At 53.9% G+C, this 25,654-nt stretch overlaps 7 protein-coding genes across 7 annotated transcripts; 5 read left to right on the top strand and 2 right to left on the bottom strand.

Moving 5' to 3' along the window:
• Positions 1-2,962: 2,962 nt before the first annotated feature.
• Positions 2,963-8,297, top strand: PV07_05083 (uncharacterized protein). Its single transcript, XM_016391955.1, has 2 exons — positions 2,963-3,416; positions 3,467-8,297. The coding sequence occupies exons 1-2, from the start codon at positions 3,292-3,294 to the stop codon at positions 8,196-8,198; spliced, it is 4,857 nt and encodes a 1,618-aa protein (XP_016249474.1). The 5' UTR covers positions 2,963-3,291; the 3' UTR covers positions 8,199-8,297.
• A 789-nt stretch (positions 8,298-9,086) lies between these two features.
• PV07_05084 (uncharacterized protein) lies at positions 9,087-14,128 on the top strand. The gene is made up of 2 exons (XM_016391956.1): positions 9,087-9,742; positions 9,796-14,128. Exons 1-2 carry the CDS (start codon positions 9,298-9,300, stop codon positions 13,842-13,844), a joined length of 4,494 nt encoding a protein of 1,497 aa, XP_016249475.1. The 5' UTR covers positions 9,087-9,297; the 3' UTR covers positions 13,845-14,128.
• A 628-nt stretch (positions 14,129-14,756) lies between these two features.
• Positions 14,757-15,655, top strand: PV07_05085 (uncharacterized protein; the record flags this gene model as incomplete). Its single annotated transcript, XM_016391957.1, has 2 exons — positions 14,757-14,824; positions 14,905-15,655. The coding sequence occupies 2 exons, from the start codon at positions 14,757-14,759 to the stop codon at positions 15,653-15,655; spliced, it is 819 nt and encodes a 272-aa protein (XP_016249476.1).
• Positions 15,656-15,709: 54 nt separating this feature from the next.
• PV07_05086 (uncharacterized protein) lies at positions 15,710-16,381 on the top strand (the record flags this gene model as incomplete). Its single annotated transcript, XM_016391958.1, has 1 exon — positions 15,710-16,381. The coding sequence occupies one exon, from the start codon at positions 15,710-15,712 to the stop codon at positions 16,379-16,381; it is 672 nt and encodes a 223-aa protein (XP_016249477.1).
• Positions 16,382-16,627: 246 nt separating this feature from the next.
• On the bottom strand, positions 16,628-20,607 carry PV07_05087 (uncharacterized protein). Its single transcript, XM_016391959.1, has one exon. It carries the CDS (start codon positions 20,218-20,220, stop codon positions 17,512-17,514), a length of 2,709 nt encoding a protein of 902 aa, XP_016249478.1. The 5' UTR covers positions 20,221-20,607; the 3' UTR covers positions 16,628-17,511.
• A 289-nt stretch (positions 20,608-20,896) lies between these two features.
• PV07_05088 (uncharacterized protein) lies at positions 20,897-23,629 on the top strand. Its single transcript, XM_016391960.1, has one exon. It carries the CDS (start codon positions 21,125-21,127, stop codon positions 23,234-23,236), a length of 2,112 nt encoding a protein of 703 aa, XP_016249479.1. The 5' UTR covers positions 20,897-21,124; the 3' UTR covers positions 23,237-23,629.
• PV07_05089 (uncharacterized protein) lies at positions 23,275-24,938 on the bottom strand. The gene is made up of 2 exons (XM_016391961.1): positions 24,631-24,938; positions 23,275-24,547 (listed from the first exon to the last, which is right to left on the bottom strand). The coding sequence occupies exons 1-2, from the start codon at positions 24,764-24,766 to the stop codon at positions 23,814-23,816; spliced, it is 870 nt and encodes a 289-aa protein (XP_016249480.1). The 5' UTR covers positions 24,767-24,938; the 3' UTR covers positions 23,275-23,813.
• Between the last annotated feature and the right edge of the window lie 716 nt (positions 24,939-25,654).

The following is a 25,654-nucleotide window of genomic DNA, read 5'->3' on the forward strand; positions in this document are numbered from 1 at the left end:
GATGTTTACGCATGGTCTCTAATCAAAGGCACGTTTTCTCGCCGCTGACACCTAGAATGTGGCCTTCTCCAAACTCACATAGCACATTCGAGGGTGCCGGGCCAGTTTGTTCGCGGCCGCCCAGCTGCTGACCTCGGCCGGGGTCCCCTTCAGCTCAAAGTTCCAAATCATCATGACCAGGATGATTCGCATCTGGAGATACGCCAGTCTGCGACCGAAGCACGCCCGGGGACCTAGTCCGAATGCGAGATGCGGTCCCGCCTGGGCGTCGAAGACCTCTTTCCCGGTCGCGGGATCTTGCACGAGCCAGCGCTCGGGGCGGAACATCTTCATGTCTGCTTCATCCGGTGTCCACTGTCCGACCTGGTTCTTAGCCGCCAGGCTGGATGGGCTGCGCTTTGCATCGTCGACGGGCAGAGGAGGTGACAAATACCCAGGACCGTTCTGCATGAGAAATACGTCGGTGCCCTTGGGGATGTTGTAGCCCAGCAGTGTGGTGTCGACGGTGGTCGTACGAATCGAGCCATTGAAGAGTTGAGCAGTCCGAGACATCTCCTCAATGGTAGCGTCCAGGTAGGGGATCTGGGTCTTGATGATCTCTTCCATCGTCGGGTTGCGTTGTTCTGCGGTCGCGCTGGCGTAAGCGGCTCGAAGGTGAGAGCGAAGAGTGGCTTGGGCAGATTGAGCAGCGGCTAGGTATTTGACGGTCCATGTAAGCGTCGTACTCGTCGTATCGTGGCCACCGATGATGAACCCAAAGAGCTAGCAGATGTGTCAGCGTGTTATGTCCAGAAACCCCGTGGGTAACGCCGATGTTAGAGCTCCCTGGGAAGTAATTTACCTCATCATAAATTGCCCGGGAATGATACTCTGGTTGTCGATCTTCTTTCTTTGCAGCTGCCGTCTCTCGTTGTAAGATGTCATCAAGTGCTGATCTCTTGACTTGGTTCCCGGAGGATAGCTTGCTGAGTGACTCGTTGACCATGTCGGAGAACAGCTTCTCCTTGTCGGCTTTGGCCTTTCGCATATAAGGCAGCTGGCGTAGGACCCAGTGAGCAAAACGAGGGAAAGGCGCCTTGATCGAGACCTCGAGAGATTCTGTGAGCGTTGCAATGGCCTCGAAGGTCGCCGGACGATGAAACTGAGGGAATGACATCGGGTCAGTGAGGGACTGGGGAAGGTCAATATTTTTGGCCGCCAAAAGTTGCTGCAACTGCGCGAACGTGTTGCTATCCTTGATTTGCAGGCCGAAAGTGGTTGCGAAGATGACATCGAGCGCCACGTTGTAGATATCCTGGCCAGCCTCAAAGGCATGCCCCTGCGCCAGTTGAGTCTTGAAGGCCCAAAGCTTTATGAAAGTTTCAGTGTTGGCGTATATCTGAGGGCCACCAACCCCGTGGAGAAAGGCAGGAGTCATAAGATCTTTCAAGAGATTCCGATGGAGTTTGAATTGCTCCTCCGTGGATTTCATACTGATATGCATCTCTGGAACCAGCCCCGTGAAGACATCGGCTGTAAAATTAGACCGGTCAAACTCTTTTGTCCGTCGTAGGAGAATGTCAGAGCTTTCGCGGTGGTCGGATACAATGACCCAAGGCCGGGCGAAAGGTCTTGCAAAGACTTGTACAATAGGCGAGTGATGCTTTGTGATTTGTTCTGCGATCCAGGGCCAGATTTCTTCGGTTCTGGCCATATAGTTCATCATCTCAGGTATATCGCCAAAGAGAGACCGAGTGGCTGACTCATTGTATGGGATGCCAGGGATGGGCTTGGGAAGGAGCCTGCGGTAGCCAGTGTAGAGAATGATGATGCAGACAGCAATGAATATGAAGTAGGGGCCAGTTGTTGGCATTGTGTCGACGACAGGGGGAGCTGTTATCCCTGACATGGCCAGGGAACGTGCTCGGCTGACTTGGTTTTTATTTCGCAGGAGAGGGAAGAGGGAGAAAGGAAGTACTTGACTGTTTGTCTCACCGGTTCGACAAAGGAAGAACTGACTTTATGTACTCAATATAGTCTGCGAGCCTTCGAGGGTGGACACCCTCTCACTCAGCCCATATCGCAGGACGCCTATTCGATATGTGCCTACAAAGTTGCATCCACCACTTTCGGTCGTCACAGCTGACAAGAGCTCTTCTTGTACACCCATAGAGTCGCTTGCGACGCCGGTACTGTCTCTGTGTAGCCGTAGTGACATTCCTGCCTGACATAGTAAGGGAGAGCCTCATGCTAGGTGCCGGTAACTATACGCGGCATCTCACGAGGTGAGGCTGGGATGTTGTTCTCCCATGATAATGTTGCATTTGATGTCTAGGCTGCAAGAATGGGTACGTCGTCTCCATATTCTGACACGAGGATTGGAATGTGGATGCTTAGGGCTGATACAGTGTGTAACCGCTTTCTCTGGTCGTTATACCGGTATGAACACAAGGCTAGCCACGATACGGCCACCACCGTCAAGGGTTGAATTGCTGACATATAATCCACGTACGGGCATTTGCCATGGGGACGAATAGCGTCCCTTCGGCTTGCAGCGCTCAGCGACGAACCGGATCGACTCGCCTTGCTTGGAAGTTTTGGGTTAGAGAGGGCCAAAGGGGAATACTCCATACCGTGTTGATAATTAGCCCGACATCTGCCCGCTGCTGACTCTGTTTGTCTATTTACACTCAGTTCCAGAGATTCGCAGCCGGCATCGTTGTCAGTTGGGACAGACGAAACCAACCGCACCTACCGTCGACCCCAAGTGGTGTAATTGGACAGGGTGACACGGGTGGTTGCATTTATCCGTCAAGGCGTGTTGCCGGCGGAGGGCCGAGCCCATTGGATCTTCGTCAAGTGGCGCCTCGCTAAAGATGCGAACCTCATGGCACCAACGAGCTCTAAGCCTGGATAGGTAGGTCGTGGTTGATTTTCCCGGGGTCAAGCCCAGTCGTGGTGTCATGGAACTGCGGCGGCAGCGGCATCTGCTGGGATCGAGTGAAGCCACCAAGCTGCGTTCTCAGACAAAACCACTCTCAGTCTCGCTCCAGGCAACACTGTTTCTTCTGGCCGACACCACTGCTCTGGGAGGGTGCTCAGCTGGTCTTGCAATATGTCTTTCTTTTGGACACGGTACATATCGCCCCTGGATCGCCAGCTTCTCTTCGTGTGAATATTGATTGCCCTTCACCCCTCCACGATTTCCGCCGACCCAGGTGAATGGAAATGCCGGGCACAGAATACCAGCTGCACTGAGCAAACGAGCGCCGTCAATTGACTATCCTCCATTCGGCTTCTTCAGCTTGCACCATGGCCCTCTTTGTGCGCCAGGTTGTGACCCTGACTCTCAAGAACCTCCTGGTTGCGTTTGTCCGGCGTTGGTTCTCAACCACTATTCGAGCGTTTCTCTTGCCCTGTATCTTCGTCGGCTTTCTGTTGGTTGATCCTTCCTCTATCTTCTGGCGACAACTTCTAACATTTTTAGATCCTACGCGCGCTTTCTGTTCATTCCCCCCAGCGTCTACGGCATCGGTGACCCAACGCCCATTCGAAGTCTGTCCGAAGCGCTTGACCTGGTCTCCGGTGGCAGAGATAAACTGGTATTCGTCAACAGCGGGTTTTCGGATGGTCCCATTCAAGCAGTCATTGACAAGGTGGTAAATGATACAGGGTCGTTTGGTGGCCGCGTCGAGATTTTGTCCCAAGAGGAGGAGCTTTTGACCGTGTGCCGGAACTCAATCAGGGGAACTTCGTCATGCATAGCGGGTGCCGTCTTTTTCTCCTCGCCCTCTGAGGGAGAGGCTGCTCGTTGGAATTACACCATTCGTGCAGACGGCGGCCTTCAGTCCAAGATCGTGACCGACTCCTCGAAGAACGATGTCGAGATCTACTTGCTTCCTCTCCAACACGCCATCGACCGTGCCATCTCTCAAGTCGAAGCCGGCACTGATGGAGCTACAGTCCTTCCCAATACCGCGGATGAATATCCTTACACCTCGATGACCAAAAAGGAGCGCTTGAAACGTATCCGGACCCGATATATGGGAGGTATCATCGACATCCTAGCTGTCGCTTTCTTCATCGGGGTGGTGGGAGTCACGTATCAGCTTACTGGAGTCATCGCCTCGGAGAGAGAAAACGGCATGGCTCAGCTTCTTGACTGCATGATGCCGAATCTGAAGCGTTGGCAACCACAGATGGCACGAATCATTGCTAACCATCTGGCATTCGACCTGCTCTATGGACCCGGCTGGATCATCATGGCGATCATTCTCTGCGCAGGAGTCTTCAGCAATACCTCACCAGCCATCGTCATCATCTTCAATATTCTAGCGGGGCTATCCATGTCGTCGTTGTCAATATTGGGAGGCGCATTCTTTAAAAAAGCCCAACTTAGTGGTATCACCTCTGTCATCGTAAGTCTTTTGCTTGCCATCATCGCGCAGGTCGCCAGCAAAGCCGGAACAGCTTCTGTCGCTATACTCTCTCTTCTTTTCCCCCCTATGAATTACGTATACTTTACGATTTTTATGGCTCGCTGGGAGAGGCAGGACCTTGCCACGAACCTGGTGAAACGAGCGCCGCAGAACACATCTGCTTTACCCGGTATCGCTCTGTGGATCTTTTCGGTAATCCAGATCATTGTGTTTCCAGTCCTTGGTGCTTATGTAGAACGCACGCTGTACGGCACAGCGTCGCAAAGTCGAAAGACCACATATTCGGAAGACACTACTGCCATCTCATTGTCTGGATTCACCAAGGAATATCCACCGTCGTGGTTCGCAAGAGTACGCGCAATATTTACGAGAAAACGACTTACGACCGTACTCGCCGTTGACAATTTAACCTTGGACGCGACGAGAGGCCAAATCGTGGTGCTCCTAGGTGCCAATGGTAGCGGCAAATCCACCACTTTGGATGCAATTGCTGGCCTTAATTCTATCACCTCTGGACAGATCACTGTCAATTTTCCCGAACCAAACACGGGGCTAGGATTCTGTCCCCAGAAGAATGTGCTGTGGGATGATCTCACTGTGGAAGAGCATGTCCGGATCTTCAACAGGATCAAAAGCCAGAAGCCATCATCCAAAGCAGAAAACCTACAACTCCTGGTGTCATGCGATATCGATCGGAAAGTCGGTGCCCGTTCAAAGACATTGTCTGGAGGCCAGAAGCGCAAGTTACAGTTGGCAATGATGTTCACCGGCGACTCGCGCGTGTGTTGCGTGGATGAGGTGTCCTCCGGTCTTGATCCATTATCCCGGCGAAAGATTTGGGATATTCTGCTTGCTGAACGCGGGTCAAGGTCGATTGTTCTCACGACACATTTCCTAGATGAGGCTGAGCTCCTGGCCGATCATATTGCAATACTGTCGAAGGGCATTCTGAAGGCCTCAGGTACCTCGGTGGAGTTAAAACACAAACTCGGCTCAGGATACCGAGTCCACGTCTACCACACCCACGGGTCCCAGCAGCTTCCGACATACAAGGATGTCAATCATGTTCGACGAGATGACCAGACGATTTATGCGTTGACGGACTCAGCAAAGGCGGCAGACTTTCTGCGTCGGATTGAAAGTGAGGGAGTCATGGAGTATCAGGTCAATGGCCCTACCATCGAAGACGTTTTTCTGAAGGTTGCTGAAGAGGTCAGACGGGTGGAGGGACCAGCTGAAAAGACAGGGACCGACCACATCCTCCAGGAGGTTGGGAGTCACAGCAGCACTGAGATCGACCCTGACAACACTGTAAAAGCGATGATCAGAGATGAATCGTCGGGAGAACCCCCTCAGCTTCTGGATGGACGTCGCATCAGCATGCCTCAGCAAGCTCTGGTACTGTTTTCGAAACGATGGGTTGTACTCCGCCGGAACACCCTTCCCTATATTGCGGCCCTACTGATTCCGATCATTGCTGCTGGGCTCGTCACCCTCTTCCTCAACAATTTTCAGAAGACGACCTGCAGCCCAGCCTCGTTAGCTCTGGTGTCTGACATTGAGTCCTTATCATCACAGATCAATTATGATCTTGTGGCAGGACCGCGAGATCGGCTTGGTCAGAATGCTATCCAGCTTTTTGCCTCCACACTGGCAGGGAGCTCGGGTGTCGCAGGAATTGCAGCGAATACCACCAAGTTACTAGACTCGATTCATCTCGTGGATACCCTCGACGAATTCAATAACTACATCGACACGAGGTTCGCCAATGTGACCCCGGGCGGCTTTTTCCTGGGCGACAATACTTCACCCCCGACGTTTGCCTGGCAGGGAAACGGAAATATTGCCTTTTCGGTCATCATCCAGAATGCCATGGACACGTTGTTGACCAACATTTCCATTTCCAATCAATACCAGGCCTTTGACGTGCCGTGGGGTGCAGATGTAGGGAAGGCATTGCAGCTGATCACGTATTTTGGGCTCGCCATGGCAGTTTACCCGTCTTTCTTCGCCTTATATCCGACAATTGAGCGACTGCGCAACGTTCGAGGTCTCCACTACAGCAACGGCGTCCGGTCGGCACCTTTGTGGCTCGCCTACACCTCTTTCGACTTCGTCATTGTCCTGGTCACAAGCTCGATTACCATTATCATCTTTCGGGCTGTCACCGACGTCTGGTACCATATCGAATACCTCTTCGTGGTATTCTTTTTGTATGGCCTGGCTTCGACACTGTTGTCCTATGTCATATCCCTCTTCTCTCGGTCGCAACTCGCAGCTTTTGCATTCGCAAGTGGGGGCCAGGCTGTGATGTTCCTGCTGTACTTCATTGCTTATATGTCGGTTCTCACTTATTCACCGATCGACAAGATCGACAGGAACGTCAATATCTGTCATTTCACGATTGCAGCCATCTCTCCCGTGGCCAACCTGACCCGCGCACTGTTTGTTACTCTCAATGTGTTTTCGATCACCTGCAGAAATCGAGAATTTGCTTCTTATGCTGGATCCATGACCACGTTTGGTGGCCCTATTTTGTACTTGATTCTGCAGTCGTTCTTGCTCTTTGGCTTGCTTCTGTGGTGGGATTCGGGTGGGTTGTTTCAACGTTTCCGCAAAAAGCAACAAGAAGAGGAGGTGGAAGAGAGAGATACCGTAGAAGCTGAAGTGTCCAACGAACTTACACGGGTGTCTTCATCGCAAGACGGTCTCCGGGTGTTGAACCTGACCAAGCGATTCGGCAAAACGCTCGCTGTCAACAACGTCACGTTTGGGGTGCCTCGCAGCGAGGTCTTCGCCCTCCTTGGACCAAATGGCGCCGGGAAGTCGACCACAATATCTCTGATTCGAGGTGACATCCAGCCCAGCCGTCGAGGAGGCGACATTTTGGTCGACAATATCTCCGTGATCCGACATCGGGCCCAGGCCCGCTCTCGACTTGGAGTCTGCCCTCAGTTCGACGCGATGGATACCATGACCGTCTCCGAGCATCTGCATTTCTACGCCCGAATCCGTGGTGTGAGCGATCCCCGCCACAACGTTGAAGCAGTAATGCGTGCGGTTGGCCTCGAGCACTATGCTGATAGGATGGCGGCCAAATTGTCTGGTGGCAACAAGCGCAAGTTGTCCCTCGGGATTGCACTCATGGGCAATCCAAGCGTCCTCCTCCTGGATGAACCCTCATCAGGCATGGATGCGGCGAGCAAGCGCGTCATGTGGAGGACGCTAGAATCGGTGGTTCCTGGTCGATCCCTGGTCCTCACAACCCACTCAATGGAGGAAGCAGACGCCCTTGCAACGAGAGCTGGTATCATGGCAGGCAAGATGTTAGCGCTTGGGACCACGGACTACCTTCGCCGAAAGCACGGGGACGCGTATTATGTCCACCTCGTCCACAACAGCGCCCCGCACGCTTCGGATGAAGACATGCTGCGCATCCGAGACTGGATCCTGCGGAATTTTCCCGATGCAAATATCGAGAACAAAGTGTATGCGGGACAGATCCGATTCTCGGTGCCAACCAAAGGACTGTACGCGAGCAAAGATGGCGAAATTAGCGTGGAGTCGGGCATTGCGTCTCTGTTTACGGCTCTCGAGAAGAACAAGGCGGAGCTGCAAATTGAATACTACAGCGTCAGTCGTGCCACTTTAGACCAAGTCTTCCTCAATATCGTGGGAAAGCACAATGTGGAAGAAGAGGGTGGCGAAACACCTGCTGCACCACGGACCAAATTCATCAAGGAGCTGTCGCGAGTGAGCTCTCGCTTAGTGCACAAATGAAAAGGACCAGGTTCTTGTTGGAGCGGGGACGGCACACGTATATATAAGACCAAACAAGACAGACAAGGGCATTTGAGCTCAAACACTTTGACTGGCGGGAGATCTACTTGTATCATACGTCTAAAGAAGTTCGTCCCTCCACACCCACATTGGGTAGTCGCACGCACGGCATGCACAAGTGGTTACCACCCGGAATTCCTAAAATCCGCCTCGATGGCAAAAAGTAAGTCAGATACCGTGATTTGTAATGGAGTCTCTGACTCGAACATATGCGCAATGGGGGATCCAGCTCGCCTGATGGGGCAAACGGGACTGGGGGTTTCGCACCAAACTTCGGCCCAACAAACGACGATATCTGGAGCTGAGCGAGTTCTCCGTAGATGTTTCGTATCTTGGCTCCGCAACGGATTTTCGCGATCCTCTTATTTGTTCAATCACCGTGTCAGCAGCTGGCATTCAGTGAGTCAACCCAGCAGGGACTCGCGAGACCCCGGAATCTGGCCGCCGAGCGTTGCCCCATGGTGATATACGGAGTACCTCGTACAGTGCTGCCACTGCTCAAGGACGGTGTACCTCGTATAGACAGAGCCTACACTGCCTACGTCAATGGGGATACAGGAGGTCGTTCTTGAACGATGCCAGCTGTTTCAGGCAATTCAGGACACCCCACTCGTCTCTGGGCTCTGCGAGATACCCGACATGGCTTCCCAAAACCAGCGGAGGCTGGAGTCATCGTTGACTGGCGCACTACCCGGATGCCGCTCTGCCGGTTTCTGCACTATTCGCACCGTCCCAAGGCCCAAGTGGAGGCGGGCGGTCAGTGGCCAGAAGTCCGCCGTTTTTCGAGATCAAATTTATTTCCCTTTTTCGTTGATCTTCTTTTCAGGCTATCATATCTGCGACCTGTCTCGCTGGTCGTGTTCTAGGACGGCTGTAGCACCTATTTTCCTTTCGTTGTTGTATTGAATCGGGCCTAGCAAGCTTCGCCCAACACATCCCCGGTTGATGTGGGGGAAGGGGCGAACATAGCCGAACGAAGAAAAAAAGCTTTTGGAATTTATCCGAGGACTTGGGAAGAAAGGCCCAAGCTCGCGAAACCATGGTCGACGCCCTTTCCAAAGAACTAGGCCTGGACCACCCGGCACAACAACATGGTGCTGGCACGAATCAGCATCTTCAAGAACAGGCCCATCAATACGGTGAAAAGGAGCATGACACGATACGAGACAGAGAGGCGTTTGCCAGTGAAAAGCACTATGAAAGACCTCGGATATCAACCGACTCTTACGGTCTGCAACGCACAGCCTCTGGTGTCAACGTTGAACAGGCGGAGAAGGACTTTGCGGAACTGAGCAGAGAACTGAGTGCCATCAGCCGTCGAATCTCCCGGACGCACTCGAAGGCCTCCAACGCCCGGGCGAGGGATGTGGAGAAGGCGATCAGCTCGTCTGATGAGACTTCAGAAGACACCTTTGACTTGGAATCCACGCTGCGCGGCGCGAGGGAGGCGGACAATGCTGCAGGCATCAAGCCCAAGTATATCGGTGAGTTTGGGAAGAGGGAATGCTTCTATCCTTAGCTAAACAGGGTTCAACAGGCGTGATCTGGGACCACCTCACCGTCCGCGGTATTGGTGGTATCAAGAACTTTGTCAAGGTCTTCCCCGATGCCTTCGTCGACTTTTTCAACGTGCCGGGGACGATTATGAGCATCCTCGGAATGGGCAAAAAGGGTCGCGAGTTCAACATCTTGCACAGCTTCCGGGGCGTTGCAAAACCGGGCGAAATGGTGCTTGTTCTGGGCCGACCTGGAAGCGGCTGTACCACCTTCCTGAAAGTACTGGCCAACCAACGATATGGTTATACGGGCATAGATGGAGAGGTTCTTTACGGCCCCTTTGACGCTGCGACTTTCGAGAAGCTCTACCGTGGCGAGGCAGTCTACAACCAGGAGGACGATGTACATCATCCCACGCTGACAGTGGGCCAAACGCTCGGATTTGCACTTGACACGAAAACGCCCGGCAAACGCCCCCAAGGCCTGAGCAAAGCCGAGTTCAAGGACAGGGTGATCCGACTATTACTGAAAATGTTCAATATCGAGCACACAATCAACACCATCGTCGGCAACCCCTTCATGCGCGGCGTTTCTGGCGGAGAAAGAAAGAGAGTGTCGATCGCTGAGATGATGGTGACTCGAGCCACCGTCTGTTGTTGGGATAACAGCACCCGCGGTCTTGATGCGTCGACTGCCCTCGATTACGCCAAATCCTTGCGAATCATGACCAACATCTACAAAACAACGACTTTCGTTTCGCTTTATCAGGCATCTGAGAACATCTACAGTCAGTTCGACAAGGTCATCGTGATCGATCAAGGAAGACAAGTCTTCTTCGGTCCTGCGAAGGAAGCGAGGGCGTATTTTGAAGGGTTGGGTTTCCTGGAGAAGCCTCGTCAGACAACGCCCGACTACCTGACTGGATGTACCGACGAGTTTGAGCGAGAATATAAGCCAGGCAGATCTCCTGAAAACGCGCCGTCGACACCCGACTCCTTTGTGGATGCTTTCAACAAATCCACCTTTGCTGAGAAGCTCGAGAAAGAAATGGCCGACTATCGAGAATCGATCAAAGAAGAAAAGCAGATCTACGATGATTTCGTGGCGGCACACCGCGAGGCCAAGCGCAAACACACCCCCAAAAACTCGGTATACTCGGTTCCGTTCCACTTGCAGATCTGGGCCTTGATGCAACGACAATTCCTGATCAAATGGCAAGACAAGTTTTCTCTGGCGGTTTCGTGGATCACGTCCCTTACCATTGCGATTGTCGTCGGTACTGTCTGGTTGAATCAGCCCAAAACTTCTGCGGGAGCGTTTACTCGGGGCGGTGTCCTCTTCATTGCTCTGCTCTTCAATGCATTCCAGGCGTTTTCGGAACTTGCGTCTACTATGCTCGGACGGCCGATTGTGAACAAGCATCGGGCGTACACGTTCCACCGACCCGGCGCTTTGTGGCTTGCACAAATTCTCGTTGATCTGGCATTTGCGTCCGTCCAGATCTTCGTCTTCAGCGTCATTGTGTACTTCATGACGGGGCTAGTGCGGACTCCAGGCGCGTTCTTTACGTTCGTGCTCATCATTATCACGGGATATCTTTCGATGACATTGTTCTTTCGAACAATTGGTTGTCTATGTCCGGATTTCGACTACGCCATCAAGTTCGCTGCGGTCATCATCACCTTGTTCGTCATCACTTCTGGCTATATCATCCAGTATCAAAGCCAGCAAGTGTGGTTAAGGTGGATATTTTACATCAATGCCCTCGGTCTCGGGTTCGCAGCGATGATGATGAACGAGTTCATGCGACTGACAATGCGCTGTACCGATGAGTCCCTAATACCTTCCGGGCCTGGATACAATAATATTGACCACCAAGTCTGCACCCTCCCGGGTTCTCAAGCTGGATCGATCGAGGTATCGGGCACCGCCTATGTTAAAAAGGGCTTTTCGTATGACCCATCGGATCTCTGGCGCAACTTTGGCATCATTGTCGTGCTGATTGCGTTCTTCCTCTTCACCAACGTTATGCTCGGAGAGTCTATCAAATATGGCGCAGGCGGCCGCACGGTCACGTACTTCACCAAGGAAAACAAAGAAAGAAAAGCCCTGAATGAGAAACTGCAGGAACGCAAACGACGGCGACAAACAAAACAAGATGCCGAGGACAGCTCGGAGCTCAACATCACGTCAAAGGCGGTGTTGACATGGGAGAATCTCACCTACGACGTTCCCACTCCCGCCGGGCAACTGCGGCTGCTGAAGGATGTCTTCGGATACGTACGTCCAGGACAACTAACGGCTTTGATGGGCGCTAGCGGCGCCGGAAAGACGACGTTACTTGATGTTCTTGCTTCTCGAAAGAATATTGGCGTGATTGGCGGAGATATCCTGGTTGATGGTCAAAAGCCAGGCATTGGGTTTCAGAGAGGTACCTCATACGCCGAGCAGCTCGATGTCCACGAGTCGACCCAAACGGTCCGGGAAGCTCTACGATTCAGCGCCGATCTTCGCCAGCCATACGAAGTGCCCAGGGAACAGAAGTACGCCTACGTGGAGGAGGTTCTTTGCCTGCTCGAACTCGAGAACCTTGCGGATGCGATCATCGGCAGCCCTGAAAGCGGTCTTTCAGTTGAGGAGCGAAAGAGAGTGACCATCGGAGTTGAACTCGCCGCGAAGCCTCAGTTGTTGCTCTTCCTCGACGAACCCACTTCCGGTCTCGATTCACAATCTGCATTCAACATTGTCCGCTTCCTCCGCAAGCTGTCTGCCGCGGGGCAGGCAATTCTCTGCACCATCCATCAACCCAACAGCGCGTTGTTTGAGAACTTCGACCGGCTTCTTCTGCTACAAAAGGGTGGAGAGACCGTCTACTTTGGAGACATCGGCAAAGACGCACACGTTCTTTTGGGTTATTTCCACAAATACGGCGCCGACTGCCCTCCTGATGCAAACCCGGCGGAATGGATGCTGGACGCCATCGGAGCAGGCATTGCACCTCGCATCGGCGAGAAGGACTGGGGCGATATTTGGCGCGAAAGTGACGAGCTCGCGACGGTCAAGGCCGAGATCGTCGACATGAAAGCCCAACGCCAACGCCAAGTCGCCAATGAACCGAAGTTGGATGAGAGAGAATACGCCTCCCCGCTGTGGCATCAAATCAAAGTCGTGTCCAAGCGGACACATTTGGCATTCTGGCGCTCGCCGAACTATGGTTTCACCAGGCTGTTCAACCACGTGGCCATCGCGCTGCTCTCGGGGTTGGCATTCTTGCAGCTCGACGACAGTCGGTCCAGCTTGCAGTACCGGGTCTTCGTCATCTTTCAGGTCACCATCATCCCGGCCCTGATATTGGCGCAGGTGGAACCCATGTACGACCTGTCCCGACTCATCTTCTACCGCGAATCCGCGGCGAAGGCGTACAGCCAATTCCCGTTCGCGTTTGCCATGGTCTGCGCCGAGATGCCATACAGCCTTCTCTGTACCGTCGGGTTCTTCATCCCGATCTACTACTTGCCCGGATTCAACAACGACAGTTCGAGGGCGGGATATCAGTTCTTCATGGTGCTCATCACCGAGTTGTTCTCCGTGACCATGGGCCAGATGATCGCCGCCATCACGCCGTCAAGCTTCATCTCCAGCCTGATCAACCCGTTCATCGTCATCACCTTTGCACTGTTCTGCGGCGTCACGATCCCCAAGCCACAGATCCCCGGATTTTGGCGTGCCTGGCTATACCAACTCGACCCCTTCACGCGTTTGGTGTCGGGGATGGTGACCACGGAACTCCACGGGCAGGCCGTGGTCTGCAAGTCCTCGGAGCTCAACCCGTTCCCTTCACCCGCCGGGGAGGACTGTGGAGAGTACATGCGCAACTTCTTCGAACGCGGAGGGGCAGGCTACATTGTCAACAATGTCAGCGACGTGTGTCAGTATTGTGCCTACAAGATTGGCGATCAGTTCTACGAGCCCCTGCAGCTGAGTTTCAACCACCGCTGGAGGGATCTCGGCATCTTTGCGGCCTTTATTGCGAGCAACCTGATCTTGCTGTTCCTGGGGTCGAGGTATCTGAATTTCAACAGACGATAGAGTCCGCCGTGTGGATGGGAAGGTGGGAATATGGAGTGTGCTAGACAGGAAAGGATAATCCTCTGCGGGCATGAAAAAGGGGGACGAGGTAGCTCGCCGCTGTATGTAGTATGTAGTTGTGAAATAAGGCCACGAGAGGACAGTGTACCCATGAGCACCATTGAGCGTTGATTTTGGAGGATAGAAAAAAGAGAGGCCAACGAATACAAAACCAGATAGAACTCCGCCTCATTTATCATTGTAATGCTTTGTAAATCCCAATTGCTCATGCTGTTGTAACCCGACCTTGTCCTCCGTATTACCACCCAGTCGTTCGTGAGCCCGAAAGGGGGTTAGCGTGCTGCACCAGCCACGTGATCTGCATGCGCTTCTCCATCTCCATCTCCACCGCCACAAACCTGTTTTTTCCACGCTCGCGACTCCTCCTCCACGCATGCGCATACCTAGAGCAAATGCAAAACCACTCCGCATCTCACACCTCGTCCCTTGTCGGCGAGTCGGGTCCTCCGTGCTGCTCGCTCACCCGTCCACTCGAGGCTGGCATTTCAGCACAATGACCCGCACGGGCACGGCCATTCTGTGGAATTGTGGCTTGAACCCTCTGACGTCGTCCATCATTCGTTTTTGGGCGAGCGCACATGGGAGGGGTGGAAGGGTCGATGACTTGAACAGCCCGCCATCTTTCTCTCCAGGGTTCGGGTTCTCGTGTTTCTGTCTCTTAACATGGCCTCTTCCCTCGAGCTGTTAAAGTAGCAGCCGGAACCTCTCCTTTTTCCTTCTGTCGCATTTTTGTTCTTCCTCTCCTAGCTTTGCTGTCGCATACGCCTTGACGGTCCGGCATTCGTATCCTTCCCCCGCCTTTCAGGGCCCTGGTCTTACTCTATTCCCTTTGACTAATTGAAACTCCATCGAATGCCGTCCGCACTCATGGAGAACGGTAATGGCGAGAACAACGACCAGAAGGAGAAGTCTCTTCATGAGTGAGTAGATGCAACAGGGCGATCGACGGCAGTCGCATGGCTTCCGGGTCTGGGAACAAAAGTCACTCACGTATCTGTAGGCTTCTTACCTCTTCGCTGGTAGACGTCTACGTCGGCCAGGACTCGACGCGCTGGTCCCTTCACGAGGAACTCCTCTGCTACCACTCGCCCTTCTTCTCGTCCGTCTTCCGTGGGGACGGCAAGAATGAAGAGAAGAAGTCCGGGGAAAACAAGACCTACAACCTCACCGACGAGGACGACTATCCATTTGAGCTTCTGGTGGGCTGGCTGTACTCCAAGTCTCTCCAGCCGCCAAAGACAGAGAAGGACGTCGGCCCCTTACTTGACCTGTATCTGCTCTCGGAGAAATTGCAGATCAAGAAGCTCAGCATCGAAGTGGTCGAAGCGGTCAGGGAATTCTACCACAGCACCTCCACATATCCCGGCCTCCGCAGGGTCCAGTACATCTACGCCGAGACCGACGAGGACAATGAGATGCGCGAAATGATGGTCTCCTCGGTCGCGCGCCAGCTGACCACAAGCGACAAGATCCCTGCCCACTGGGCGACGGCTCTGAAGCGCAACGGACAACTGGCCGTCGACATCATCCGAGCAATCCAGCAATGGCACATCGAGGAACGCAGCATCCCCGACGTTCGCGAGGGTAGCCGGATCCGGGGCAGGCTGCTCAACGGCAGCGTCTTCAGCGCGGTCGAGCGTGCGGCCAAGTCCCACGAGACCGACGAGACCAACGACACGAACTTGGGGGTCGAGAGTCTGAACAGTGGCCCGAGTGATGCACCGAACGCCAAGAGCGACGCTGAAGAGTAAGTTCGCCCGTTCGTGTACCACAAGTTCATTTGGGCGGGAAAAGGGGGATCGGGTATGGGGAGGCTTCCTGCCGCTACTTTCTGGCTAGCGCCGGTGGCCCTCCAAACCTGGTCTTCTTGTCCGCAAGAACATCGAAGCAAAAAAACCAAAGCCCCAACCAAAAAAAGGAAAGAGAGAAGAGAGCTTAAGCTGAGCGAGAACCACGCAAACAAAAGAAGCCCGTTGCCAAATCCGCCACCCCGACCACCAGAGCCGCCAACAAGTCCCCCAGACAAACGACCCGAAGAACCCGGAGGAGGGGGGGAAGGAGAGGGGGAGGTAGAAGCGGGCGGTCAAGGAGCAGCGGAGCCAAAAGTCGATACCGAAGCGGGAGTCGATGCCCAAGACCACAACGCTGACAAAGAAACCGAAACCGAAACCGAAACCGAAGCCGACATCGAGAGCGAAAAGGCAAAAGAAAACAAAAAATCAAGACATGATACCCATTCAAGTAATGACCACACGGACGAGCAGCCCCTTTCCAAGGAAGAATCCCCAGAATCCCACCGGACCGATCCCTCCCCGGCAGCAAAGAGGGATCCCTCGTCCGCGTACAAGGCGTTGATCATGGATGCATGGCGGTTCTCGTCGACGGGGAACCGGGCGGAGAGCATGTTTCTGGCCTCGGCCTGGGCTGTGTATTTTGTCTATTATTTCGGATACGCATTTGGGAGAAACGTCGCTTGAAAATGAAAATCCATCCACCTCCCAAAAAGGAACTACGTTTCTTTTCTCTCTGCCCATGTGCTTATCGCTGCGCAGTGCCTTTGCCGAATCAAGGCGCTGCTGCTGCTGCTGCTACTACTACTACTGCTGCTTTCCCTCTTACAATGGTCCCCTCATCAGCCCTATAGTGGTTAGTGGTCGTCTGGGTAGCAATTGGCCGGAATGCAGAATTCTCACAACACGACGAAGACAAGAAGCAACCAGGGGTAGAAAGGTAAACTGTATTGATACTCCCCCAGTACTTGAGGAGTTGCCACCATCCGTCCACACAAGGCGGCAAGCAGCCTAATGACATCGCGTTATCGAGGCTGGGCAAGTATTGACCAAGACCAACATCCTGTCAGCCGCGATCAAAGCCTCAGCCCTCGCCTCGACACATCCAAGCACTGCCCCGTAACCCTCGGTCCGGGATGAGGCACTAACTAACCAGTAAGAACAATCATGGATACAATCGCGAAGTCCAATGTCCGCTTCCCGGGTCACAACTTTCACTCCTTGTCTCCAGCCCTTCCTTCGCTGCACAATGCACAATGAAAGTGCCCTCTGCCAGCCGGGCCTCCAGCAGTCGGTTTCCCACATTCCTTCAGAAATTCCCTCACCTCGTCCATCCCAATGACATGACTGATACAGGCGCATTCCATCCAGGGCTAACGTTGGAGCATCATAACCGAGCTGGGGACGTAAATCTCTGTGTAGGTCAATTGGTTGCTCCCAAGAATCTTCGAGGTCTCGGTATGGAGAAAGGCGAAGAGGTGATATGAATGATAGTCTGCACTCGATTCCATTAACTAGGGCCGCTTTTATGGTCACTGGTTCCGTTCACCGCCATGCATGGCACATCGCTTTTGACATTAGTGGCTTGTGAACTTTTGCCGCTTGACTTTTGTATCTTCCTCCTCCTATCGATGAATGCTCGCTTTTATCTACAAAGAAGGCGCTGCAATGATTTCAAGAACGATCGCGAAATATGACGGGAAGACTCGTCATCGTCTAGAAGGCATGATATAATCGTGATCGACGGCCAGTTCGGTTGACAAAAGGAGTATGGCGAAGACGACATCATGCACTTCATGCACAGGTTTTTCCGAGCTTTAATTGGATATCCGCTGGTAGAACAATAGATAGGCAACCTTGTTGTCCTTGACGGCGTACTTGGGGTTTGGCGTCTGTTTCCCGGATGAGTCTTTCGGCGTGGAAGTTCCGTTTACCACAGCGCTCATTGTCGATTTAGATCTCGAATGTCCATTGACTTGGCTCCACGTTTTGTCCGAAGTGACATCCTCGTCGGCGTCTTGGTCAAATTGCTCGAATCGATTACCGCCAGCTGTGTGGCGTTCGAGCGCTGCTGCAAGGACCTTCGGATCTTCCTCGCTGCCGCCCTCTGCAACTTCTTCGGACCTGATACGGCGCAGTAATGTGTCGTCCATGCGGATCCATTCGCGGCCATCTTGGCGGCGGATGTCAACAGTGTAGTGGCCGCCGTTGGCATTCTTGCCATGATGGTAGATGACACCTGTAAGGCGGTACTTTGGTAGGCCGCCGTGAGCCGTGTACTTGTTCCGTACTTGCAGGGGGAACACCTCCTTGGGAATTTCGAGTTCCAAGGGGTAGCCGACTCTTTTCCAGATCTTCTCCGCACGTTTCGTGGTGTTGTCATAATGGAATCGTTTGAGATGTAGGATCAGGACCGGAGGTAGAGTTTCAATGAAGACTTGTTTTGTCGCAGTGGCTCTTACTCCTCTCGGAGTGTAAAAATCGCCTTGCATGCTTTCGGGTCTCGTGAGTCCTTTCAAAGCGTCAATGATGTTGTTTACTTGAGGAGAACCGATATCAAGCTGTAGGGGTGAGTATGGCTCCAAAGTGACGGACAGCTTGTTCCCGGAAACCTTTAGTTCGGATCGAAGTTTGCCACCAAAGATGTTGGTCACAGGAGACTCTGCCGCAACCATTCCGGAGGATCGGGTGACTGCAGGCTTCTGCTTGTGGCCTACTTCCATCCAGCCATTCTCGGCATCAGCGTGCTCGGAGGCATTGGAAACGCTGCCAACAGGCGTCGTTCGGCCGGAGCTTGAAGCTGTAGTAGATCTCATGGCGCGAGCACACTCTTCATGCAATTCTTCCAGCAAAAAGCCAAGGAACTCTTGAGCGTCCTGTTGATGGCCCCTCCTCATTTCTCGAAAACGAGGCAGATCTTTTATTGCAGCATAAACGTACTCTGGAATGAAAGAGTCGCCATAGTTTTCATAATCATCTGGTTTCAAGCGTAGGCGGAGCTGATCCACAGAGTTTGCAGAGCAGATGATGGGGTATTCTCGTACAAACATTATAATTGCGTCGATCAAGGGAGTGTCGCTCTTGAATGTATGTGGAGCTCTGTCAGCCAATTTTGCTATGAAATCATAGAACGGCAAGCAGAAAACGAGGACTTGCAACACAGAATTCATGTAGCACATATTGCCGGTATTGACAAGACCACGCGGTTTCAGGAAAGAGATCTTAGCTGGTGCTTCAGTGATCGAGTTCATGTCGTTCAGCACATCGGATAGGGTCTCACTCTTTGCGGTTCCAGAGATGGTCGAGGCTGCCTTGGAATCCAAAGCCGTGAACGGGCCACTCCGCACATCATTTGACTTGAAAAGGTTGGCCCAAGATTTTGGAGCAGCCGGAGGCGAAACAGTGGGAGCGGCAGCTTCAGAAATTGCCTTCATCTCTGACGCCTCTGACGAAATGACTTCAGGCTCCTTTATCTCTATAGACGGTTGTGCCGCTTCGGACGACTTTGACTGTGTCGAAACGACCGAATCACGGTGGCTAGAGCGCGCTGCGGTCGGGCTAGACGGCAGGACTGGAACGGCTGGGAGGATGGGACCAACGGGTCGAACTTTTGGTTGAGTCGGAGTCTGCTGGGACTTTGATAGGGGCCCCGGAACGGCAGAAGAAGGGGTTGTTGGCTGGGTAGAAGCGACATCTGATGGAGCATCGGATGGCAAGGGTGTTGATGCTTGTGTGACAGGCTGATCAGCGGAGACATCTGCGGGCTCATCCTCCTCTTGTGGCACAGCCTCCAATTGCTCTTGTGCCGGCTCTTCTTCAGTGGTTGCTGGAGCAGCTGGTTCCGGGGGGGTGGGCTCTACCAAGGGGTAGACCACCGGTTCCGCGGCAAGGAGGGAGCGAGGAATCCGCCGTCTCTGTCGAGGAGCACGCGGTGGGAAGGCCTCGTCCTCAACAGATAACCAAGGGACTGGGGGATAAAAGGGATCCCTGGGAGTATCGGCGGACGGGCTCTGGACCCGTTGGGGCGCAGGAGAGATCGCTGGGGAGATGTTATCTTTTCTTGTATTCACTGTGCTTGAGGTACTGAGCGGAGGAGAAGGTGGTGTTTGAACCGGGTTTGAGGCAATGGAAGGGGCAGTCGAGGTTGGCTGCGGCGGCACAGATGCTGGGCCTTGAGGGTGTCGCGGCGCAGGCTGCACGTGCGGCTGGGAGGATACAACCAGAGGCCCGTGATGGGGAGGAGGAGCAGCAGGAGGATACTGGGGCGGCGGCACAGGGAGCTGAGCATAATATGGCGGTCTGCCATGCATAGGATGCATGTGGGGTTGTTGATATCCATACCAGTTGGGCGGGTAGTGCTGAGGGTATTGGGGCATCATTGGGGCCATATGCTGTTGATAAAATGGCTGATATTGCGGATGCGGCCTCATGGGAGGCGGCATGTTCGCGTAGGGCACATCGTGGCGCCTCTGGGGAGGCTGCATGGGCATGGGATGTTGCCCATAGGGATGGTGATTTTGTTGCATCGTTTTAATCAAGTCGCGTTCAGGACCTTCTTCGCCAGGACATGATGTCAAACAGTGGGACGAAGCGCGTCTCTTTTCTCTCCGATCTGCGGTCTCCTAAACCAACGATCTCTGCTGCTCCATGATTCAGAGAGGGCGCAGAGACGACAGACAGTTGGAGTTGACGGTGATGCGATGCTGCCAGGGCTCCTGCGCCCAGGGGAAGATGAAGGAAGGCGAGGGAAAGCGCGGTCGGTCGAGGTCAATCGAGGCGACTGCTCCCAGACAGAACAGGGCGACACGGCCACAGCTGGCTCACCGGCAGGAAGCGAGCAGGAGTAGAGAGGTGAGGATGGAGATTCCTCGTGCGATGATCAAGCAAATTATGGGAGAAGAGGTCCAAGTTGGAATCTTTCTGTGATGCGCAGTTCACTGGCAATCAACTTCGGCGGATTTCGCAGTCGGCCGGTGGGCGCTAACCACGAACCACTGCCAGGCCGGCTATTCGCTATTCGCTATTCGCCCCCTTCTCCAATTCTCTCGCCTGGCCATTAGGTAAGCCTGCTGGGCCCCCTCAGGTGCCTCTGGTGCCTCTGGTGCCTCTGGTGCCCTTTCCAGCGAGACGGTGGCCGGGAGTCACCACCACTAATTACTGGCTGTGACTGGTGCCAGAGTCATGATCGTGGTGCAGTCCCCCGCCATGACTTGCCATCGCCATAGTCTTCCACCCTGCGCTGTCGTCGATTGTTTCAACCTCATTCAACTACCACCACCCCTTCACTGGGGGTGATTGTAGTCCCATTCAATTGCATCCGTTTATCACCCCCCCCTTCTATTGTCGTGCAGTCGTTCATCTTCCTTTGGCCGTCGAGGACTCTAGTCTGCTTCACTGCTGGCTTGAGGAGACAGTTCAGCAACAGCAGCGATGTCATCCAGCGCCACCTCCATTCCGCCCACAAGCAAACTCCCTCTGTCCTCGAACTCTTCCAGTTTCTCGCTCGCTCCCCCCGATAATTCCTTTTCCAAACGCTCTAACAGCTCCGGGAGTTCTGGCGCAGCCGTTGCAACGCGTCAGACTCCGCAGGCGCGTGGGAACCAACCTTTGAAGAAGCAGCACAAGCAACAGAGGAAGCCTCGTCTCGTTGATGAGGATGTCCTGCATGAGACTCAAGCTATGAGGTCCATCAACTCGCGCAAGGGTCAAACCTCGATCACCCACCTTATGAACTTTTCCCTGCCTCCCCGCCCTCAGCACCATTATCAGCATCACTTCAATCATCGACACCAGAGACGCAATCCTACTTGGGGGCTTGGTTCGGGCTATCATGCTATCGACAAAGCCCGCTATGTTCACGCCAACTATCGTTTCGTCGTCCGCCCTGACCGAGAATACCACGCTCAGACAGTCGACGCAGATGTCCATGTCAGTTGGGATGCCGTCTTGCAAGTGCTGGCTTCCGCCGAGACTCAAGATGCCAGCTGCCCAATCTGTCTATCCACTCCAGTCGCTCCACGCATGGCTAAGTGCGGTCACATCTTCTGTCTACCCTGCCTCATCCGCTATATGCATTCCACGGACGAGTCGAATCCCGTTCCCGAAAAGCGGCCGAGGTGGAAGAAATGCCCGATTTGCGAGGATAGCATTTACATATCTGATGCAAGACCCGTCAGGTGGATCCAGGGCAACGACGTCAGCATGCTGAGAGAAGGTGGTGACATCCTGCTCAGGCTGCTGAGGCGTGAGCCCGGTACAACGCTGGCGTTGCCCAGGGATACTGCTGAGGGCAGCGGCCGGTCTGAGGACATTCCCTGGTTTCATGTGGCTGGAATGATGGAATACGCTCGTTTTATGAAAGGTGGTGAAGAATATATGAAAGCTCAGTATGACCAGGAGATTGCGGACCTCGATACTCAAGAAAAGGAGGACGAATTGATGTTCGGTGATGATAACACTTGGACCCGGAAAGCCGTCCTGGCCATCGAAGATGCCAAACAGAAGCTGTCCGGCTTGGGCAATCCTCCTGTGGCAGCGCCAAACTCTCCCACAAAGCAACCAGAGATCCCGGAGTCGTGGGATTCGCCCGAACAGGAGGTTTCTGACCTGTCTTCAGCTGTCAAGTCATTGACTCTTGCTCAAAGCGCCTCTACGACGAAGCCTGCTTCAGTTCCCTCGAGACATGCTCACGGACCTCATCGACCGCCGTCGCACCCGTTCTATTTCTACCATGCATTACCCAACTTCTTCCTTTCACCACTAGACATTCGGATTCTGAAGGCTGCTTTTGGCGACTTTTCCGCATTTCCTTCAACCATCCTTCCACGGGTAGAGCACATATCTACAGGGCACATCATAGACGATGACCTTCGCAAAAGAGCCAAATACATGGCTCATTTGCCATATGGCTGCGAGGTGACATTCTTGGAATGTGACTGGACAGATGTCATCAGCCCAATTGTTCTAGAGCAGTTCCAGGATGACATCAGCAAGCGACGAAAGAGGAACCTGGAAAAAGAGGCAAGGGAAGAGAGAGATAGAATCCGAGCCGAAAAGGAAGAGGACGACAAGAGATGGGCTGCCGCCCGACGTCCGCGCAGGCCAAGTTCTGTGCCCAAGAGTTTTACTGAATCTGATTTCCAACCATTGGTGGACCGGGCAACTCATGCGAGCTCATCGCCAGGCGAGTCTGGTCTAGCTACAACACCGCCTTGGGGTAATGCCCGGGCTCAATCTGCGTTTGCGACGTTGGCCACACCAGGCACTAGTCCTGACGCGCCTCGAACCGTCTGGGGTACAACGGCGGTGGCTCCAACCTCCCCGCCATTGCTCGCGGCCCCTGAACCTCTGAGTGCACAAGCCGACGACGGCTGGCTCCAAGGGTGGGAGCAAGATTTACTTGACGAGGGCGACGCAGTGGCCATGGTTGAGGCGTCTTTGAACAATGGTGGCTCACGCTCTGGTGGTGGAGGCCCTTCCTCGAAAAAAGGAAAGAAGAAGAAAATCACGCTGATGTCCACGGGTAATCGACGTGGCGCTTAGCAATAGATTGGAATCTGAGATAAACTGTTGAATTTGTTCAGAATTGACATGTGTTAACGAGATCAATGAGATGAAAGAGAAAGGAGTGCCAGGCTGTGTGATTGTAGATAGCGGCGACCAACCTTGAGTTCGCCATGAAGTATATTTGGGCGGTTGAGCAGAGATACCAGGCTCGCTGGATTTGAGATGACGAAACAGTATTCTTCTTCCTTCATTGAAGTCTGCAGAGACAGGCAAGGCAATAGTTTGGATGAGTGGAGTGGTCGAGAAGGATCCATGTTGTGTTGGGGTTTCTTTCTCCAGCCCCGTATTCAATCTGGGAGGAAAGTCAGGGGTCTGTCGTGCCATACAGCAAATCCCATTGTGTCGAAAAGATTGATTTCCCGTCCTAGCATCAGTACATTTACTCTTTTTCATCGTTACATTCTTGCCCTTGGCCTTCTTTGATCCATAGGCTGCTATGGTTCTCTCAAGGTCCGCCCACCCACATCTTGAGTCAGTGCAACCTCACGCATCCGTAGAGACCGCATTCGTTTAATCCTTCTAGTCAACAGTCTATGTCCCGTCTAGGAAACATCTAGACATCGATAGCGTCCACGACGACGCCCTTGACCCAGTCGTATCCCATGACCCTGGCGACCTCCTGGGCAGTCTCGTGGCTCACCAGGGCACTGACGAGGTACAGGCTCGCGTCGATGCCGCTGACCGTGCCGCCGCTGGTGATGACACGCATGCCGCCCAGCTTCATGCTCTGGCGGCGCACCAGGTTCTCGTGTTTCAGGTTGCTCTCGCGCCGGGCCAGGGAGCCCTTGCGCGCGGTGCTGCCCTTGCGGTTCTTCTTGAACACGTAGGGGTTCTCGTCCAGGTTCTCGCCCAGGTCGAAGCGCGCGTTGTTGACCACGTAGCGCTCCTCCATGACGTCGGTGCGCTCGCCCATCTCGCGCGCCGCGGCGTCCTGGCACTCCTTCTCCAGCTTGATGTAGAAGTCCGGGTGTGTGGTGCCCGCGAGCCCCTGCAGGAGTCCCTGGCTGGCCAAGAAGAGCGCCGCCGTGTCCACGGCCAGCACGGTCCGCTCCCTCGCCGGGTCGGCGGTCTGGGCTTCGGCGAAGGCCTTGATGATCTGGGTAGGCTCGGCCTTGTCCTTGAGCACCTGCATGCATTTCTCCTTGCCGCCGGGGACGACGAGGACGTCGAACTCCCGGAGGCGCTTGTGCGCTTCCTTGAAGGAGATGTGGGCAGTCAAGGTGACGCCTTGGGCGGTCAGGACGTGTTCCTGCGCGGCGGCGAAGGTGACATCGAAGGCTTTGGTTTCTGCGGTGGCTCGCGTGTCAGCTTGGTCTGGTGTGGAAAGGCGGTCGCGTGATGCGGGGCCCGGGAAGGGGGAGAGTATCTACCTGGGTCGCTGGCGTTGTATTGTGCGTGAGTGAGAACTTCAAGCGGGCCCGCAAAGTCGAGTAGGTCCATGCCATCGTGCATGGTGAAGAGGACCTGGATGGGCTCGTTGGCCTCGGTGTCCTGAATCGCACTCATCTTGCCGGCTGTGGGTGGGTATGTGTTTGGGAGAGGAAATAGAGAAGGGAGATGTGCCTAAAGTAGCCAGAGGATGTTTTGTAGGTTGTTTGTTGGAGTGATTGAAGAATTTCGAAGGCCTTGTGTGGAGGTTGTGGTGGTGTGATGGCTGGGCTGCGGTGACTGAGTGAAGGGAAGGGCGAAGGAGGACGAAAGGGTTCGACAGGTGGCCTTCCCGGCGCAGGTGGCTCGGCGGTTCGTTTCTGCGGAGACCCCACGAATTCCATGAGCGCAGTGGCTAAAAACGTGGGGTATTGAGAGGCACTAAATGAGGGGCACCAGACCATGCCATGGCCACCAGGGCGCAGGCAAATCGTCGGGGATTGAATGGGAAGGTCGCAGTCTCTTCCTACCGCTCACCACCACCCTTCTGCCTCTCCTGTCACTATCAACAGCATTACAAGCCTACAACGGCCAAAGGTGGCACTGCCAGATGACCCAAGCGAGAACATTCACCGCCTCAGCCTGTGGGTTCTTGATACCTAGGTAGAAGCCTATCAAAGTCTCTCGCTCTTCCACGAACAGTTCCTCTTCCATGAACTCAAGGGGTTCAATGGACATCAGCTGCCTTTTCTCCCTTTCTCTTTGCCTACTCTCCAATAACGAAGCTGGAATCTATCATTTTGATCTGCAATGTGCTTCCCAGTTCAGGCAGGCTTGCATTGTGTCAGCTGCACGTTGACGAAGTTTGAAGATACGTGGAACATGCAATCACCAATCGACCTGAGCAGCACTTGCGCCTTTGCTTCCAGGATATCTTAGCCCTACTCAGAGAAACACGAAAGTCCAATCCGGGAGTGGTGCATCATGCACGGTCCATGACGCGTCTGAGGCTCCTTTGCAAACACC

Source organism: Cladophialophora immunda (assembly GCF_000835495.1).
Source record: "Cladophialophora immunda strain CBS 83496 unplaced genomic scaffold supercont1.3, whole genome shotgun sequence".
In the NCBI taxonomy this organism is placed as follows: domain Eukaryota; kingdom Fungi; phylum Ascomycota; class Eurotiomycetes; order Chaetothyriales; family Herpotrichiellaceae; genus Cladophialophora; species Cladophialophora immunda.